The sequence below is a fragment of the Tasmannia lanceolata genome, unplaced genomic scaffold (assembly GCF_043159265.1).
Source record: "Tasmannia lanceolata isolate RefF3 unplaced genomic scaffold, GAP_Taslan_0.1 ptg000005l, whole genome shotgun sequence".
Taxonomy (NCBI): domain Eukaryota; kingdom Viridiplantae; phylum Streptophyta; class Magnoliopsida; order Canellales; family Winteraceae; genus Tasmannia; species Tasmannia lanceolata.
The window spans coordinates 22,603,049-22,619,846 of NW_027518682.1; the positions used below are offsets into that span (position 1 = coordinate 22,603,049).

Sequence of the window (16,798 nt, forward strand, 5' to 3'; positions counted from 1 at the left end):
GTCCTTCTTAGACTTATACACCTGATGACACATAAAGTTAGAAATTTTTGGTGTGAAGATTTGTTTTTTTCTACCGTCTTTAAAATTAGTCACTATCCTATGCTAAAAAAAATGAAAGACCAAAAAAACCCACAGAAAAACGGAAATATGACCTTGTGGACGAATAAGATGTTGCCACGTAAACAAATATTTTTTTGAGGAACGGTAAATTCTTCTGCCGATATAAATGAGCAGTTTTCCTTAAAAAAACGGTGACTTTCGATGCTCAGAAGCTTTCTTGGCTAAACTCTCTTGGCTTTCTCTGTAAGTCGTCTCCCCCTCCCCTTTCATGATATTAGAACTAATCAATTCTTGTATTTGATTTGTATTGACGGTTCATTGTAGAATTACTCTACTTGTTGATTGTTTGTGTTTTCTTTTGTGCTTTCTGTTTCTTATAATTCGAGAATATTCGCATTAATGGAGAAAAGAACTCAAGAATTTTGGGATTTTTTATTTATCTGTTAATAGGAGGCATATCGTGTTATTTTTGGGTTTCAGGCACCATTTACTGGGTTTTTTTTTTTTTTCTTTCACTTTCTTGATTTGGGGATACTTTGAGGGTTTTTTTTCTTGCTCTTCTGCTTCTTGTATTATATTTACTTTAAATGTTAATTCGAGGACAGATGTTTTCATTCTGCAGGGTTTTATGAAATTTCAATGTCTTCATTTTTTCTTTCTTTCCTTTTTGTATTCTTTTTCTTGAAATTGTTAATTTGATGGCTGCTACTTTTGGATTAGGCTTTTATACAGGGATTGGGGGCCCATTCAATGGTAATTTACTTACTCTTTCTGTTACATGCTCATGAGCTTTTTCTAATTCCTTGAAGAATTGATCCTCATGAGTTATTCGGTGCTTTTTCCTTATGTGTGATATTGTAGCATTTACATGAATTAGGGAAATGAGTCCCATCTATGTTGTTTTTTTATTTCTGTGTGTTCTTTTCTGTTACAAAACCAGATATTGTCCTCTTTTCACCCTGAGTTATACAAAGTACTATTGACATTTATGTCCTAAATGTGGGCTCAGCCTTTTCCTGTGCTTTACTAGATTCTTCTTCGGACGGTTCCTCATTCAAATATATATGAGCTTTTATGATGCACCCTTTGTCTGACTGCATATATACTTCCACTTAAGATGGGATTAGTAGCAATATGCAGTGCAGTGTGATTGTTGCAGTACATCCTTGTGGGCACGGGCTCTTAAATTTCTATCTTCTTCCTGTAGGGGGTCTTTCTATATTGACTAACATTTCTTGATGCCATTGCATATAATTAACGGTTTTGCATTTCTCTCGACCATGCTTTGTTTCTGTTAGCTTCTTTTATACACTAGGTTACCGCTTAGAAGCATGCACCATGCAGTACCAATGCTAGATCATGTATTTTTTTGGTGAAAAAGATTTTAAATTCTGATATTTGAGTTGGACTTGAGGGGCGCCTAGGTTCGAGTTGACCTGAACTTTTCCGTCGAATTTCCGAAAAGTCTGACGTGGCTTCCTTCCGTTTTCCTTCTTCCACGAGCAGGCTTTGGTAGGGAAAGAAAACGAAAATGATGAAAACCTCTCTCTCTCTCCCCACTGCCCTCTGCCATTTTGCTTTTCTTTTCACAATATAGCACCAATTCGGGCTTTCCAACCCCTAGAACACAACCGAATGGAGCCTTAGCGAAACTATAAGATCATATGTGGTGTTTTTCAAATAATGGTTTGTTTTAACCATTCTGCTATAATGTTACATTACATTCCTGGAAGTTCTCTTGGCAATAAATATTTTCGTGAATGTGTAAGAGGCAAGCATGTGTAAAGGTTTCTTTTGTTCATTTTATCCATTAAAAGGGCATTGTTTAATTGTTTTTCAAGAAAATTTGTCTGTTCGTTAGAATAACTATTTTTCATTTATGAAATACTTATTTGCAACCTATATCACTGATAGGGGCATAATAAAAAGCTAACAGCTGTGATTTTTGTTATGTTAGGTAGGAGCCAAGAGAAAATGAGGAGAGGCAACTTGTTCTTGCACATTCTCCAGCTTTGAAGTCTTATTTACTTTAAAATCCTAGACAAAAGGAAACTTTCTTGCAAACGGATTGCACTGCCAAGGGATTAAGATAAAAATTTCAGCTCTGGGAATAATGATTTTATCTGAGCAATCGTATTGTGCTTAATTCATTAACTTCTTTTGTCCATTCTTGGGGTGATCCAAGTGGAGTTCTCCACTAACAGAATATTTTTGCTATGGATGATTTTCTCGATAACATCCTTCTACCTTCATCATGGCAAGATATGAATGGAACAGATAGGTTATCTTGGATTGGCAGCACCACTGCTCATGCTGACCCAGTGGGAATATATGAAGACGATGAAAAGAATTCAGCAATAAGTATAATTCCCTCGAGCCATATTATTGGCAGTTTAGCTACTCAAGGGTCGATTAGACATGCACCGCCTGATACTTCTGTTCTCATTAGTGGAAATTCGAGCTTTGGCCTCATCAGTGAAAGTGTGTCAGTTCCATCTGGGCTTGATAATGGGTCCAGTGAAAGCAAGCTCAAATTGCAGGGAATGATTGAAAGTTGCTCGGAAAATGGATCCTTAGGTCTTAAATTAAATACTTCATCCACCTCAACATTGCCTCATAGTTCACGTCAACTGTTTTCCGTAGTTGGAGGTTCCGCTAAGTCATCTTGTGCACTGTTCGAGTCTGGTTCTGCCAAAGGCAACAACAGGGAGCCATCTAGCTTTCGACAATCCCTTGAAGATTCGCATTCCATTGAACCATTATGGCCTCCATCGTGTACAAGTATTTCTTCTCTACCTTCGGTTTTGGGACAAGGGAAAATACAAGGTTTTGGTTTGCAAGGAGAGTTTGTGGAAAGTGAAAGTGATGCTAGTATTCTGGAAAACAACTTTCCACAACCGGACGGTTTGTCTGCGGCACCAATAAATGTATAAGTTTAATAGAAATATGCTTGTTCTCAAGATTCTTTTCTTAGGCCCTGTTCGTTTGAGATTGTTACAACCGATTGTGAGCCCCAAACAGATTATTTGACTCAAAATTAAGCATAATTTTGAGTCCAATAATCTGTTTGGGCTCACAATCGGCTGGGACAATCCCAAACGAACAGGGCCTTAGTGTGGGATATAAATATGATAACATCTTACTTTTCATATGATTCTGTAATATAGGAGGAACTAGATGAGACGGCCCACCCATGTTTGCCTTCTTTCGCTGCTGGGCATCCGATAACTCTGACAAGAGCTTCTGGCTTGCAGCCTCAACAGCAGGTGCCACATACACTTTATTAATTTAACACTTCTATTATTGTTCTATTTAGTAATTTTCTTTTTGGTTATTTGGTGACTGTTCCCTTATATTGTCCCCATCCAGTTACAATCTGCGGAAGCAAACTCCATCAAGCATTATCTAAACCATTCTTCTTTTTCACAATTGCAACCTGTGACAGCCACTGCTGGTGTTTGTAATGGTGCTGTTAAGCCACGTGTTAGAGCACGGCGTGGTCAAGCCACTGATCCACACAGTATAGCCGAACGGGTTAGTTTGTGATTTCATCATCATTTGAGAGAGGAAAGTTTACGTGTTACAGTTGATTCTATCTTTGTAACAAAGTTCATACATTATTGCTTTCTTATGCTGTTCATAAAAATGCAGCTTCGAAGAGAAAAAATTGCAGATAGGATGAAGAATTTGCAAGAACTTGTCCCAAATTCCAATAAGGTACTCCTCACATGGCGTCCCGAAGGATATCACTTTCAACCATAAGTTTCACTTGAAATGCTCGAAGAGTTTATTTATTTTTTGGTCCTCTCCATTACGAAGTTCACCATTTGAAACACACCCTACTTTGATGCCACATGTGTATGCTTGTACACCTAGCATATGAGTTGGGCATGAATAAGGCATTGATTTTGATGCATAAGCTTATGAAGGCCATTTGACTATTTGACACTCTTATTTTTACCAAGTCAGATAATGCTTTCTGAACTTTTCTAGTTAACAGGATCATCTTTGAAGTCTAACCTTTAATTTGCTTTTTGAGAGAAAGTAGAATACATGAGGGTCTTTCTGCTGCCATCACAAAGAGCTGCTAGAAGGGCTAACTTCCAAATTAATTGTGCAGACAGACAAGGCATCAATGCTTGATGAGATCATAGAATATGTCAAGTTTCTGCAGCTTCAAGTCAAGGTAGACATCACTTTATATTCTGACATGATAATCCTTGAGCTTTCTGACATTATTGGTTGACCTGATCTTTGGTACCTGACCTGCAGGCTCTAAGCATGAGCAGGCTAGGTGCTGCGGGAGCTGTCGTTCCCCTGATGACAGATGTTCAAACTGAGGTGCTTACATGAGTTGTCCTTGTCAGTTTCTTTTACATATGTCACATCCCGACTCCACTGTGTAGATATTGTCCGGTTCTAGGCAAGATTTCAAATTTCGGTTTCGGAATGTCTTTCGGTCCTCTCCAAAACCGAAATTTCAGACGAAATCTAACGAAATCAAAAGCGGCTATTTTATCGGCTATTTTATCTCCTATACTATTTCGACCGAAATTACTGAAATTTCAGGATAATATTAAATACTAATCATAAATCGCCCTAAAATTTCTTCGAGATAAACAAAATTTCACGAAATTTCGGGCAAAATAAACTACTATTTCGGGTTTTACCAATTTCGATTTCGGTATCCACCGAAACGGTCTTTCGGTCGAAATTTAAAACCTTGGTTCTAGGTCATCTACCCTCGCCGGTTTTGTTTTCCAGCAGCACTCACCGTGCGCAGCCCACTCCGCAGGGCCCACCCATTGAAGATGCTGAAAACACGTTTACACCGGGAGAGGGAGGGTTCACATATATAGCCCATGAACTTTCTCTCCCTTTCCGATGTGGGAGCTTACAATCCACCCCCCTTATGGCCAGCGTCTCTGATACCATTTTGTCACGCCCGGCCCACGGAGTGGATCGGGCACGGTTAGTGCTGCTGGAAAACAAAACCTGGGAGGGTAGATGACCTAGAACCAGACAATATCTACACAGTGGGGTCGGGGCGTGACAACATATATCTGAATTTCATTCTGTTTTATTATTGACAAACATGCATGTTAGCTGATTGTTCTCATTCTAGTCATTAGGACTAGTCATTGGCCTGATAAGTTTAATGTAGGAATTAGCACTTTGTAACTGGACCCAGCAAAATCAGGGAAGTTGTCAGTAGTATTCCAAGTCAAACTATTAGCTTTTGAATGATATTTAATAAACCAATTAGAGGGCACACTCTTCACGGTATCATTTAAAAAAAAAAAAAAAAAAACCCAATTAGAGGACCTCATTTCAAAACAAAAACCAATTGGAAGGCACACTCTTTATGGTCAAGCTCATATATCAATTGGGGAGTGCTCGGAGTTAAACCTTGTGCTCACGTGTTCAATCAGCACTCACTAATAATTGCAAATATGCATTCTAGATGGAAGAAGCTATTTTGTTTTGTTTGTGGCAGAAACAATTTCACTGAGAAGCTGGATATGTCTTGTTCTTCGTTCCTTTTCCTTATTTCCTCTCCAAGAAAAAGCATTTTTTTCAGGCCTTTTTGTGGTCTTAAGAACACAAAAGTACATTATAGATAAAAGGAAAAACTCTTTGATTGATTAGCACGAATATATGTGAAACGGAAATTGTCTTCTTTTTAAACTTCAAAGAGATCAAGTATATACATAAGCTTTTCCAGAGATTAAAGGAAAGGAGAGAAACCATTAAGCAATTGTTTTTGTTCAGCTGCAACCGTTCATGTTCTTGAGTATTGATGACCTATTTGATCTTCAGAGTGTTGTTTTGTGCTTTTTTAGTTGTTCAAGACAGTGTTTAAATTTAACTCATCAAGTTGGCTCAACTTGGGTTCATTTTAAATGAGCATCTCAGTTTTCGTTATAACTGAACAATCTGTGCCAAATTATTGGAAAAATCAGGCTGCTGCATTCACTTTTTTAAACCTGAAAAACTGGATAGATTACTCAATCTGGTTCAAGTCAACATGGACTCTGTCTGTCATTGGGTCTCCTGGTTGAGTTTTTGAACATCTCTGAGGTAAATGAACTTCTACTGTCCAGATTCCAAACACCAGAGTGAACTTTTTGGTGCTCATAGGGCTAATTTGGGTGCGCAATCATTTCGGGTGCAATTTGTGAAGAAACATTCAATCTAGTTTCCACACAAATTGCCCGTACAACCCAATAGATTGCACATCAAAAGTAGCCCTTAAGTTTTCAATTTTTGTCTTGTCTCATGAAGAAACTATGGCATTTTACCGTCAAAAAGATAAAAAGGAAAAGTCACCATTTAATGAGAATTTGGTTGAAACTTTACTGCAAAGGCAATTCAAATATGCATTCTGAGTTGTCTTTTAATATTACAGGGATCTAGCAGTCTACTCCTATCAGCGTCAGTTGATTTATCTGAATCACTTGACAACCTTGCTTTTGAGCAAGAAGTAGTGAAACTGATGGAATCTAACGTAACAACCGCCATGCAAAAGCTTCAGGCTAAAGGTCTCTGCCTCATGCCCATTGCTCTTGCAGCTGCCATCTCTAGTGGCAAGACATCCCCAAACCCCATTTTCTCCAACAGAAAGAAGCCGGGCTCGGCCATTGGTCTAGTTTCACCGAGCAGTGGCTCGCCAAGTGCTGGAACCCAGCCATTGTCTTACGGAAATGAGAGCACGATGAGGGAGAACATGGCCAGGGACAACAGAGAGGAAATCACGGCCAACGGTTGTAATGGAGCGGCTTTTAAACAAGAAGATTTGCAGAAGTCTGCATGCAGTATGAGAGAATTACTGAAACCCAGGCATAGCTGAACTGGTATTCTATTTTCTTTTTCCCTTTTGAGATTGGGGTTGGTAGTTTTAGTGCAATTCACTGTTCTGGTCTGGGTTTTCAGACTTGGAAGTGTGGTAGCTTTTGTATAGATGTCAACAACATGCATGGTTGTATAGATGTATGCATGTATTATGTGTGAGGCATATAAATAATTGTCTTGATTTGAGTTTAATCCCAAGGAATAGCTGAACTGATTAAGCGGCCAGTGTTATTTAAACAGCTGTCAAAGGTTATTGCCGGTCCCAAAGCTGTCAAAACCCAATTAAAAAAAAGACAAGCTGAGTTTGTGCAATTGTTAAAACATGGTAGTGCCAACATCAGTAGCCATACTATATTCTCACCATTCTAAAAGGTTCATATATATGGGAAGAACTGATTCTTTTCACCTGGCTTTTGGGAATTTTAATCCTCTTTTGTTTGTCTCTTGCACTCCATGTTTCGATAATGGGTTAAACTTACCTTGTTTTTTCCTTTTTAATCGTCTGTGAGTTTTTTGGAATTGTAATTGCTTTTGACAGTTGTTTAAATTATAAAAGACAAGGCAAGTTTGTCTCATTATCAAAACATGGTAGTGGGAATATCAGTAGCCTATATATATATATATATATATCTATTTATAATATGAGGAATGCTAAACTCAAGGGCGCCGTCCCAAAAACCAATTGCAAGCCCATTGGATCAATGTCACCAAAGTACGTTTTTAATTGCAAAAGGAATAAAAATGTTATTTAGTGATGTAGATCCAATGTGGTGCCCTTACCATTGGGTTTTTCAAGGGTATGCGTAAGTTACATTCCTTCGATGGTAAACACTTCTTTCCCTTCTCGTTCATTTTCTTTCAATGAAAAATATAATTGGAAAACTTTTTTCATGGAAATATTTTACTGATTTTTTTTTTCTGCAATGGATGATGATGTGGTAACGGAGTTGGGATCCAAGAATGGAACTGAACAAACAGTCTCTTCACATGTTAACAGTAACTTGCTCTGTTTTTATTTCTTTTTTTTTTTTTTTTTGGCTCGGCAAAACTACCTCTCCGTGTGATGTAGCAGGTTGGGATTTGTTCGGTTCCACTCTCGGTTAGGCTAGGCAGCTGGTCTCCATAGCAGCACTCATTTTTTTAAACCTCTTCCATAGTTATGGGTAGGGTCCATCATTTTACAACACAAGTTTTGATAAGGTGAGGCCCATCTGGGTTGGGCCTGTAGCTCAATAGTTGAGGCTTGGTTTCTCAGCCTTGAGGTCGCAGGTTCAATCCCAGGTTACCTACCAAAAAAGAGTTGAGGCCTGTCATTTTACAATTTGTCGTCATCTCTACCTAAACCCATGCACACGATGGGGTCTACAATTTTAAGATCTCGACCTAAATCCAAACATAGTGCGGCCCCCCCATTTTACACCCAATTTTGATAAGGTGGATCCCACCAACTCCACTCAAACCCATGCACCGGTGAGCCCACCATTTTACCTTATGTTTTGATGGGGTGGGTCCTACAATTCCCACTCAAGCTCATTCAGAATCTGAGGCCCACCATTTTACACCTCATGTTTTGATGAGGCGGCCCATTATTTTACCCCCTCGAATGCATGGAGCAAGAATGGTACTGCATAAGTATATTGGCACTACCATGTGTTAATACTTTCACAATTAATAACCGTTGACAACTCTTTAAAATGTAACGGACAAGATGTGTTAGTGCAATTATCAAAACATGGTTGTGCGGATATCATTTCATATATATATATAATTTAATTTTATTAAAAGGACCTCAATGTTTTATAGAAAGATGCATCTCGTACTCTCGTGTATGAATGGTATGGGAATAATGGGATGTGCCCACCGACTCACAAAATTTGTGAGATTTGATTGAATTGCGTCTAAGACTCTAAGCGTTGAACGTTGGCCACTGATTAATTAATTATGCAATTAGTGTGATGACGAGAACGTTGAAACCTTTAAAGAGGGTACCGAATGACGTGTCTCCTCTTAAATCTACGCCCTACACACGGTTACTGTGGCGGCTTCCCCTCTCGCAAGAAACCCAAAAAGTAAAATATAAGAGCGAGAGAGAGGGATCGTGGTGGTAGGAGAAATGGCATCCGAAGAAGAAGTTGTGATGAAGAAATTGCAAGAATTGCAGAAACAGCTGGGGAAAAAGCAGATGTTTGAAGAGGCCGTCTCTTCCATTCGATCCTTGCTTCTTGAAAACTATCCCTCTTCTTCTTCTTCTCTTCAGAATTCGGTTTGTTTCTTCTAGGGTTTGCTTTTTTACCTTTTTCTTATTCTTCTAGGGTTTTTAATTCTCTCCTTAACTTTTATTATATCGATAGATATCAAATATGATGCAGCGATGGATTATATGATGTAATTCAGTTTTTTGGTTAATTTCCCATGCTAAATGATTGAGTTTTTTTTATTACCTTTTCACGAATTCGTGTGTATTCGGCGCCTGGTTTTTTAGCCTCTTTCAATTGATGTAGAGAAAAATTATTCGAGACAATTCCAAGGAACCTAGGTCTTTAAAATTTCGAAACAAAATTTTAATTTTAATTTTAATTTTTGAATTTATTTCTAGAGCAGCCTTACACATTTACACAAAATTTCCTCTTTTACTGCCAATGAATTGAGAACGAGAGAAATTGATAAATTTTTATGTGGAATGAGGTGGAAGCGTGCCTAGGTATGGGACTAGGTGGGACTTAGTTAACCTGGTAAGGGACGCGTTTAAAGGGCCTAGCCTAACGCATTCCATCAGCTCTTGGGCTTTTCGCCTGCCTTGGTATGGGACTCAGCCTCGTATGTGACAGGTTTAAAGGGCGTAGCCTAACATAAGCTCTGGGGATTTTTGCATAAATGTTAGAACCATACCAGGAAGTCGGGTCAACTATCGTGAATTCGGATCTAACTATTTTACCTTGAAAAAGCTTCGGGTTGAAACCAATTTCTTTAATTTTTGGCAGAAGCTAAACTCAGTTTGACCAGGGTTGCACCCTTTGGCATAACATTTAGAAATCTATGCTGACGTTCTAAAACCCAATAATGACTTGGAGTTGGTATCCATATTTCTAAGTTGGACTAGGCTGAGTTGATGAAATAACAATCATTAGAGAACAAAAAACTCTGAGATGATAAATAAACCATCATTAGAGAACGACAGTCATAAATTATGATCTTTTCATGCTTTGTGGGATCCGGACGGACTGATTAACTGGGCCAATTTTCTGGTACCAGATTGTTAAAGATTTTCTTACAACTTGGGACCATGTTTTTGTACATCTGGTGTTCCTTTGAGTAATAAGAAGTTATGATTATCTCATTGCGCCCGTACACTTCATGAACCTTGTCAATGTGCCTTTGCAGATATATTCCGTTGTTTGCCGCGTGGCAACCATTTTACAGACAAGATACACGGCACCTGGATTCTGGCTTGCTGGTTTAAATCTTTTTGAAGAAGCAGAACGCTTCGTTAACAGGTCTTCAGAAAAGGAGCATCTGAAAACATGCATTGTTCGAGCTCGTGAGCATTTGCACGAGACAGAGAATCGACCAGAGGTTCCAGAATCTGTACAAAGTGGGCGTAGAGGTATTCTATTCACTTGAAAGTACTGTATTTTCTTTCAACAAGAATTTTGTGTCCATGTTAAATGTCAATGAGTTTGTTGTGATTTAAGTTTTCATGGAAGTCCATTTACAGCTGATTGGATGTTATATTTAGTTTAAACAACTGCTGAAGAGGTACTAGTTTAGTCCATTTACAGCTGATTGGATGTTACAATCATGAACATTCCAATATTATTTAGTTTAAACAACTGCTGAAGAGGTACTAGTTTATTATTTTCCAGGCCTCTTCAACAAGCTGGATACTATTTATAAGTTTCTTGCTGGATACTATTTATAAGTTTCTTGAAAAGACTAAATGCTATGTTACTTAAATAAAATAGCTTACACAAAAATAATAATTAATATAATTTTGAGAGGGGCACTAGAGGAAGGGTATATTAATCCTATGAAGGGAATTAAAGAAGATAAATTAATATTATACTTGAAAATGTAATTCTTTGAAGTGGTTTTCTGAACCATTCCTCCTCGAATCTTAGTGCCGTACAACACTTGGGAAAGGGTTGGGATACTAACTTTAAGTTATACTGTCCTATCAATGCCCTGGGTATATATCCTTTTTTGACAAAAATGTCAAAAGTGCACATCAATAGGTACCATTTTTCCTATATTCTTTTTAATAAGTGCCTTTTCTTCTACATTGAATTAAAATTTGACAAAAATGCCTAATTGTTTGCCCAAACATTTTGATTGCTTTCCTATTTTCTTATGTTTTTATTTTTTTATTTTTTTTTATTTTACATTTTGAATTATCTTACTTAATTTGGTGGTGGATTTTGAATTTGTGATGGCTTCCACTGCTCAGTTGAACACGAATGGTGATGCACCAGAAAACTGGTCACACTTACTTGATCCATACAAACTTATTAGCTTTTGAGTGATAGAGGAGATAGCATATAGGAAGACACCATGACACCCTACAAAGAGGGTAAGGAGATACCATTCAAGGGGAAAATATATCGCGGGACATTGCTAAACCGTTGACATGCGTATACACTGGAAGTGATGAAAACAAGTTCTGCCGTAGCCATTGTTCTAGTTAGTTGAGTACTGAAGTTAGATTAGGATTTGATGTTTGATCAGTTTTATAGAGGGAGAGAATGAGTTAATTTTATACTTCCCATGCCTTCTCCATTGATATCATAATTAACTGATAATTCCTTTTCTGCGATTTTCCAGATTCAAGATTTCTTTTTGAAGGGCATCTGACTGTGGGGCCCGAGCCACCACCACCTGCATGGTTAGTGGCACAGAATCTACTAACAACTCTTGCTGCTACAGAAGAGCAGAATACCAGAGCCGAATCTTCTCATGGCCAGGGGGAGAATAATAGCTCATCTGGAAGCACTACAAGTGCCACTGCTCCTGATATGCTGAGGGACTTGATAAATACTATGCAAGAGATCAGTGGTTTTGAGAACTTTGATAGTGTGATTGAAGCTTCACTGCAGGTATGCGGTAAATCTTATGATGTTAGTTGGAAACCTTCCACTCTTTGCTCTTTAGTTTCCATTCCATATCTTTTCGGATTTAAAGGGCCATGCTACGTGCAAATTCTGTGAAACTGCCTGGACGTTGAACATGCAATTCTTTTTTTGTATGGTTGTTGGTGCTCAGTTTTGTGGATTTTTATGTCTCTTGTTTGCGGTAATCTGTGTAACAAGCACCATAGTTACTAGAAGCACCCTAGTCGGTTGTGAAGCTCAGTTCATAAGCTAAATTCTTCTCGCTTCTCAAATTTAGGGGAAGCACGCTTCCTCTTGTTTTCCATTTCAAAAAAAAAAAAAAAACTCGATTCCTCTTGTTTAAGGGTATGCTACCTATTTAGGTTATTATTATTTTTTCTAAAGATCTCTTATCCTCTTTTGGTAATCTCAAAGAAGTGTATTTAGAAAGGGATATATTGAAAACTTAAAAAACTCAGCTTAAGTTTCAAATAGCACTTATGTGATTCTTTTTCAAGAGAAATTATATGGTGCCCAATCGGGCATGCTCGTGTAAAAGAGTGCTGCCCTTGATATTTGATCCAACAGCAGCCCCTTAAAAAGATGAAAAGGGAGCTGTTGTTGGATCAAATATCAAGGGTGGTGCCTCTTGCACGAGCATGCCCAATCCAGCACCATATAAAAACTCCTTTTCAAAAACTTAACTTTAAATTTAAATAAATAAAATGTCAAACTTTAAAAATTATAAACCCCCAACACTTGTAAATCAAATCAGTTGCGAAGTCCTCTGTAATTACTTGCAACCCTAAACTACATTTACCATTCCTTCCTAACCTACTGTAACCCTCTCTTGCTGTATGCTTCTCATTCACTTCCAATTAATCTTTCATTTCCCACATGTTTCTTCTTTACTTTTCCCATTGCTTCCTTAGGGTCCGTTTGGATGAATGTTAAGTAGAAGTAGAAGAAAATTTTCACAAGTAAAAACAAACGTAGAAGTAAAAATCATATCTAATTTCCCTTTCCACTTGATTTGGGTTGAAACTCAAAAGGCTATTATGTAGAAAATTAGTGGGAGACAAGGAAAGTAGAATGAACATTGCATGGCAACCAAACATTTCTGGGAAAGGAAAAATGGCATCATTTAACTTTCTTTTCTTAGTAAAACACTGTTATGGTGGCAACCAAACGGACCCTTAATGATTTCATGCTTCCTGCATTTTTTGTTTCTTTGGACCACTCGCTTCCCGCTCTCACAACTATGACAAGCATACTCCTGACCCTTGCTTGAAAAATTGCCAGTTGAGCAGATTTCAGGCATGTGTGTCAGGTGCATGTTGACTCTTAACATGATTGTTAAGATTGGTAATTTAGCTTATTTCTTGTTTCTTTGGTGCTATATATGTTTTTTTGGTAAGAACAAATTTTGTAATAATAGTTAAAGAAAAACTATATATTTATATATTTATGTAGGCTTAAGACTTCTCCTTTTATCTAAACACATTCTTTGGTATATTTTGAGTTTATGAACTAATGTTCCTACGAATTAACTACAACAAATGTATGGATGTGTGTCGGCTTGTTGTGGTTTTACAGGGTTCCTATTCCCAACCCCCGTGTCAGTGTCTGACTCTGAAACACATATCAGTGTCTGATTGGGTGCCACATAGGGGAAACCCAACATCTTTATTCTTGGAGGCTTCTGGTAACTGCTTGCGAAATGTTAGGGATGACACCGCCAGAGTTTTGTCATCACCCTTCTGGGTGTACAGTTTTCAGTTTCCATAAAATAGAATGAGAAAAAGTTTCTCATGCCCTTTTATCTAGACACAAAATAACTACAACAAATGTATGGATGTGTCAGCTTGTTGGGGTTTTAGAAGGTTCCTATGCCCAATCCTTGCATCTGATTGGGTGCCACCATAGGGGAAAGCCAGCATCTTTATTCATGGAGGCTTCTAGTAACTGCTTGCGAAACATTAGGGATGACACCACTGGAATTTTGTGGTCACCTTTCTGGGTGTCCAATTCTCTGTTTCCATAAAATAAAAGGAGAAAACGTTTCTCGTGGTATTTATATAAATTTTGAACTTATTGGCCATTTTCTGAAATGTTGGGAACATGGTTTTTTGGTGTGTGTGGGTGTGGATGTTGGGGGGGGGGGGGGGGGGTGGGTGTGTGTGGGGGGGGGGGGGGGGGTGTTCTTTTTTATGGTATTTATGTAAAATTTGAACTTATTGGGTATTTCTGAAGTGTTGGAAACATGGGTGGTGTCTTCTTTATTGATGTTACTGGATTTAGACACTGCATCTGCCAGTGACTTATATGTAACCAACATGATAAATATATGAAGTTTTTTATATGTGTGAATTATAACATTTTTATCATGCCTATCATTTGCAGAGATTGCAAGTAATTTCAATTTACACTTCCCTACACTTTCCAACCGATGATATATTTTGACACTGACCTGTCTTTAATATCCAGGAAATTGGGGCTGGGCCACAGAGACCGCCACCAGCCTCCAAGGAAGTGGTTGCAAAGCTTCCAATTATCAGCGTTACAGATGAAATATTGGCAAAGCTAGGAAATGAGACAGAGTGCGCTGTGTGCAGAGAGAGCTTGGTTGTAAATGACAAGATGCAGGAGTTGCCCTGCAAGCATTTGTTTCACCCCAATTGTCTTAAGCCGTGGCTGGTAATCTTTGCCTTAAACTGTCGGATTATATGGGCTGTTGTCCAAATGAACAATTATTTCATAAAAAACTTGTGCATTCCTCGATCAATTCCCGCAGTGTGTGCTACATTCAGTAATGGTATACAGGGCAGGAGGACGGTTGATATATTTGTCACCCCTTGTCCTGAGTCTTACCTACTTAAAATTATAGTAATGGTAGAAAATCAAGCTAGTTGAGAAGACTCTAATCCTTAGATAGGGCAAGGTATAATCATGTTCAGAACTTAGGCTCGACTTGGAAATCTGTCTATTGTTTTACGAATTCACTCAGCTAAGCCGGTGAAGTCCCAACAATTATACAAAAAAGTTAATCAAGCTGGCAATTGTTTTCATAAATTGGAGTTTTGATTGGTGCTTGGAGCTCAGAAAACTGTGTTGACTTGGCAGAATGCCGAGTCAGTGAGAGAGCTTTTGAGCATTTGATATAATACACTGACTTAAACTTACCCTTATTGAATGGCAAAAGGATATGTTTCCCAAGGTAAAAGCAAAACCAGGTTATGGGGGCATGATATGTGTAGAAGATAGAGACACTTGTTTTGCCCTTTTCAGCGATTGTTTTCATAAATTGGAGCTTTGACTGGTGCTTGGAGCTCAGAAAACTGTGTTGACTTGGCAGAATGCCGAGTCATTGAGAGAGCTTTTGAGCATTTGATATAATACACTGACTTAAACCTACCCTTATTGAATCGCAAAAGGATATGTTTCCCAAGGTAAAAGCAAAATCAGGTTATGGGGGCATGATATGTCTAGAAGATAGAGACACTTGTTTTGCCCTTTTCAGAATTACCGTCTGTGCTTTTCACCTCCTGTTTGTTGCTTAATCATTTTCTTCTTACCAAATCTGATTTATGATCTGATTAATTTCCAACCTGACTTGATGGGTGATAGAAAAAGTTGTTTTGTTTATTGCAGGATGAGCATAACTCCTGCCCGATCTGCAGGCATGAACTACAAACCGACGATCATGCATATGAGAGCTGGAAAGAGCGGGAGAAGGAGGCCGAGGAAGAAAGGAAGGGAGCTGCAAATGCCATCCGTGGCGGAGAATACATGTATGTTTAATAAGGCCTTCATTTATTCAACGACGTTATACTGTACTGATGATAAAAACTATTCTGCATAATGATGCTTATGCTAATAGATACAGTTTGTCATATTACCTTCTTTAAAAAAAAAAAAAGTTAGTCATATTACTAGTTTGAGCTTTTCTTCCTGTTTTAACTAGAATTAACTCACTAGTCTGCATATTCTTGTGACATTGGGAAGGCAACTGCCTGTTTCAAAACTCACCAGTTAAACTGAGTTTCACAAAGCCTCAAGTTGCATGGGGTATAGCAAAAGCTGTTACCTGGACTTCTCTGTCATAGTTGGTATGGTGAGGGGCACGGATCCATGGGGTATAGCAAAAGCTGTTACCTGGACTTTTCTGTCATAGTTGGTATGGTGAGGGGCACGGATCCTTTAATTAATGGGATTCACTTGCCAAGAACATCCCTCTGATGCAAATAGCATTGGGTTAGTTGCTTGACTGGTGAGCATGCAAATTTTCACATAAATTTGTCTACCAGAGAAAAAGATTACAATTCTAGGCTTTAGTTTGTATTGGGTAGATTTCCCTGATCCATTGCTCCCAAGATATGTTATGATCATTGATGCTCTTCAAATTACAGTTATAATTGCAGGACTCTTTGACCTACTGTTTAGTTCGCACATTCCCTCTGCTTCTGCAATAAGTGTCAGCACTCCTTCCTGTCTTCCTGTTGCTTCTGGTATAAACGTCTAAATGCATACAATATACATGGAGCCATTCACCTCAACCACAGGAATTCTCAGGTTGAACCCAATTTCCCTAGTACAGAGGAGATGGGTATTTCCTTGCATGTTAAAAAAAAACTGCATTTGATCGATCATAAGAGGCTGAAACGAAATGTAGTAAACCACACGTTAATATATTCTTGTAAAATTAATAGAAGACATGGACAATACCGGTAGGGAAAAAAGGATAATGGCCAAATCATCTAGCTAGCCAAGCATCCAACAAATAAAGTTTAGCTAATTTGTAA

General features: G+C 38.2%; 2 protein-coding genes across 4 annotated transcripts; both read left to right on the forward strand.

Moving 5' to 3' along the window:
• The first annotated feature begins 211 nt into the window (after nucleotides 1-211).
• Nucleotides 212-7,137, forward strand: LOC143877993 (uncharacterized). Of its 3 annotated transcripts, XM_077380367.1 has the most exons (9): nucleotides 244-303; nucleotides 781-813; nucleotides 2,018-2,987; nucleotides 3,228-3,326; nucleotides 3,430-3,594; nucleotides 3,712-3,777; nucleotides 4,181-4,246; nucleotides 4,333-4,401; nucleotides 6,470-7,137. In XM_077380367.1, the coding sequence occupies exons 3-9, from the start codon at nucleotides 2,277-2,279 to the stop codon at nucleotides 6,908-6,910; spliced, it is 1,617 nt and encodes a 538-aa protein (XP_077236482.1). In that variant the 5' UTR covers nucleotides 244-303; nucleotides 781-813; nucleotides 2,018-2,276; the 3' UTR covers nucleotides 6,911-7,137. The 3 variants fall into 3 exon arrangements, with proteins under 3 accessions (XP_077236483.1, XP_077236482.1, XP_077236484.1); XM_077380368.1 differs by lacking the exon at nucleotides 781-813 and having other exon boundaries at nucleotides 212-303; XM_077380369.1 differs by lacking the exon at nucleotides 244-303 and having other exon boundaries at nucleotides 791-813; nucleotides 2,022-2,987.
• Nucleotides 7,138-8,910: 1,773 nt separating this feature from the next.
• On the forward strand, nucleotides 8,911-15,934 carry AIP2 (RING/U-box superfamily protein). The gene is made up of 5 exons (XM_077380370.1): nucleotides 8,911-9,175; nucleotides 10,294-10,516; nucleotides 11,731-12,002; nucleotides 14,484-14,693; nucleotides 15,648-15,934. Exons 1-5 carry the CDS (start codon nucleotides 9,026-9,028, stop codon nucleotides 15,795-15,797), a joined length of 1,005 nt encoding a protein of 334 aa, XP_077236485.1. The 5' UTR covers nucleotides 8,911-9,025; the 3' UTR covers nucleotides 15,798-15,934.
• The last annotated feature ends 864 nt before the right edge of the window (nucleotides 15,935-16,798 follow it).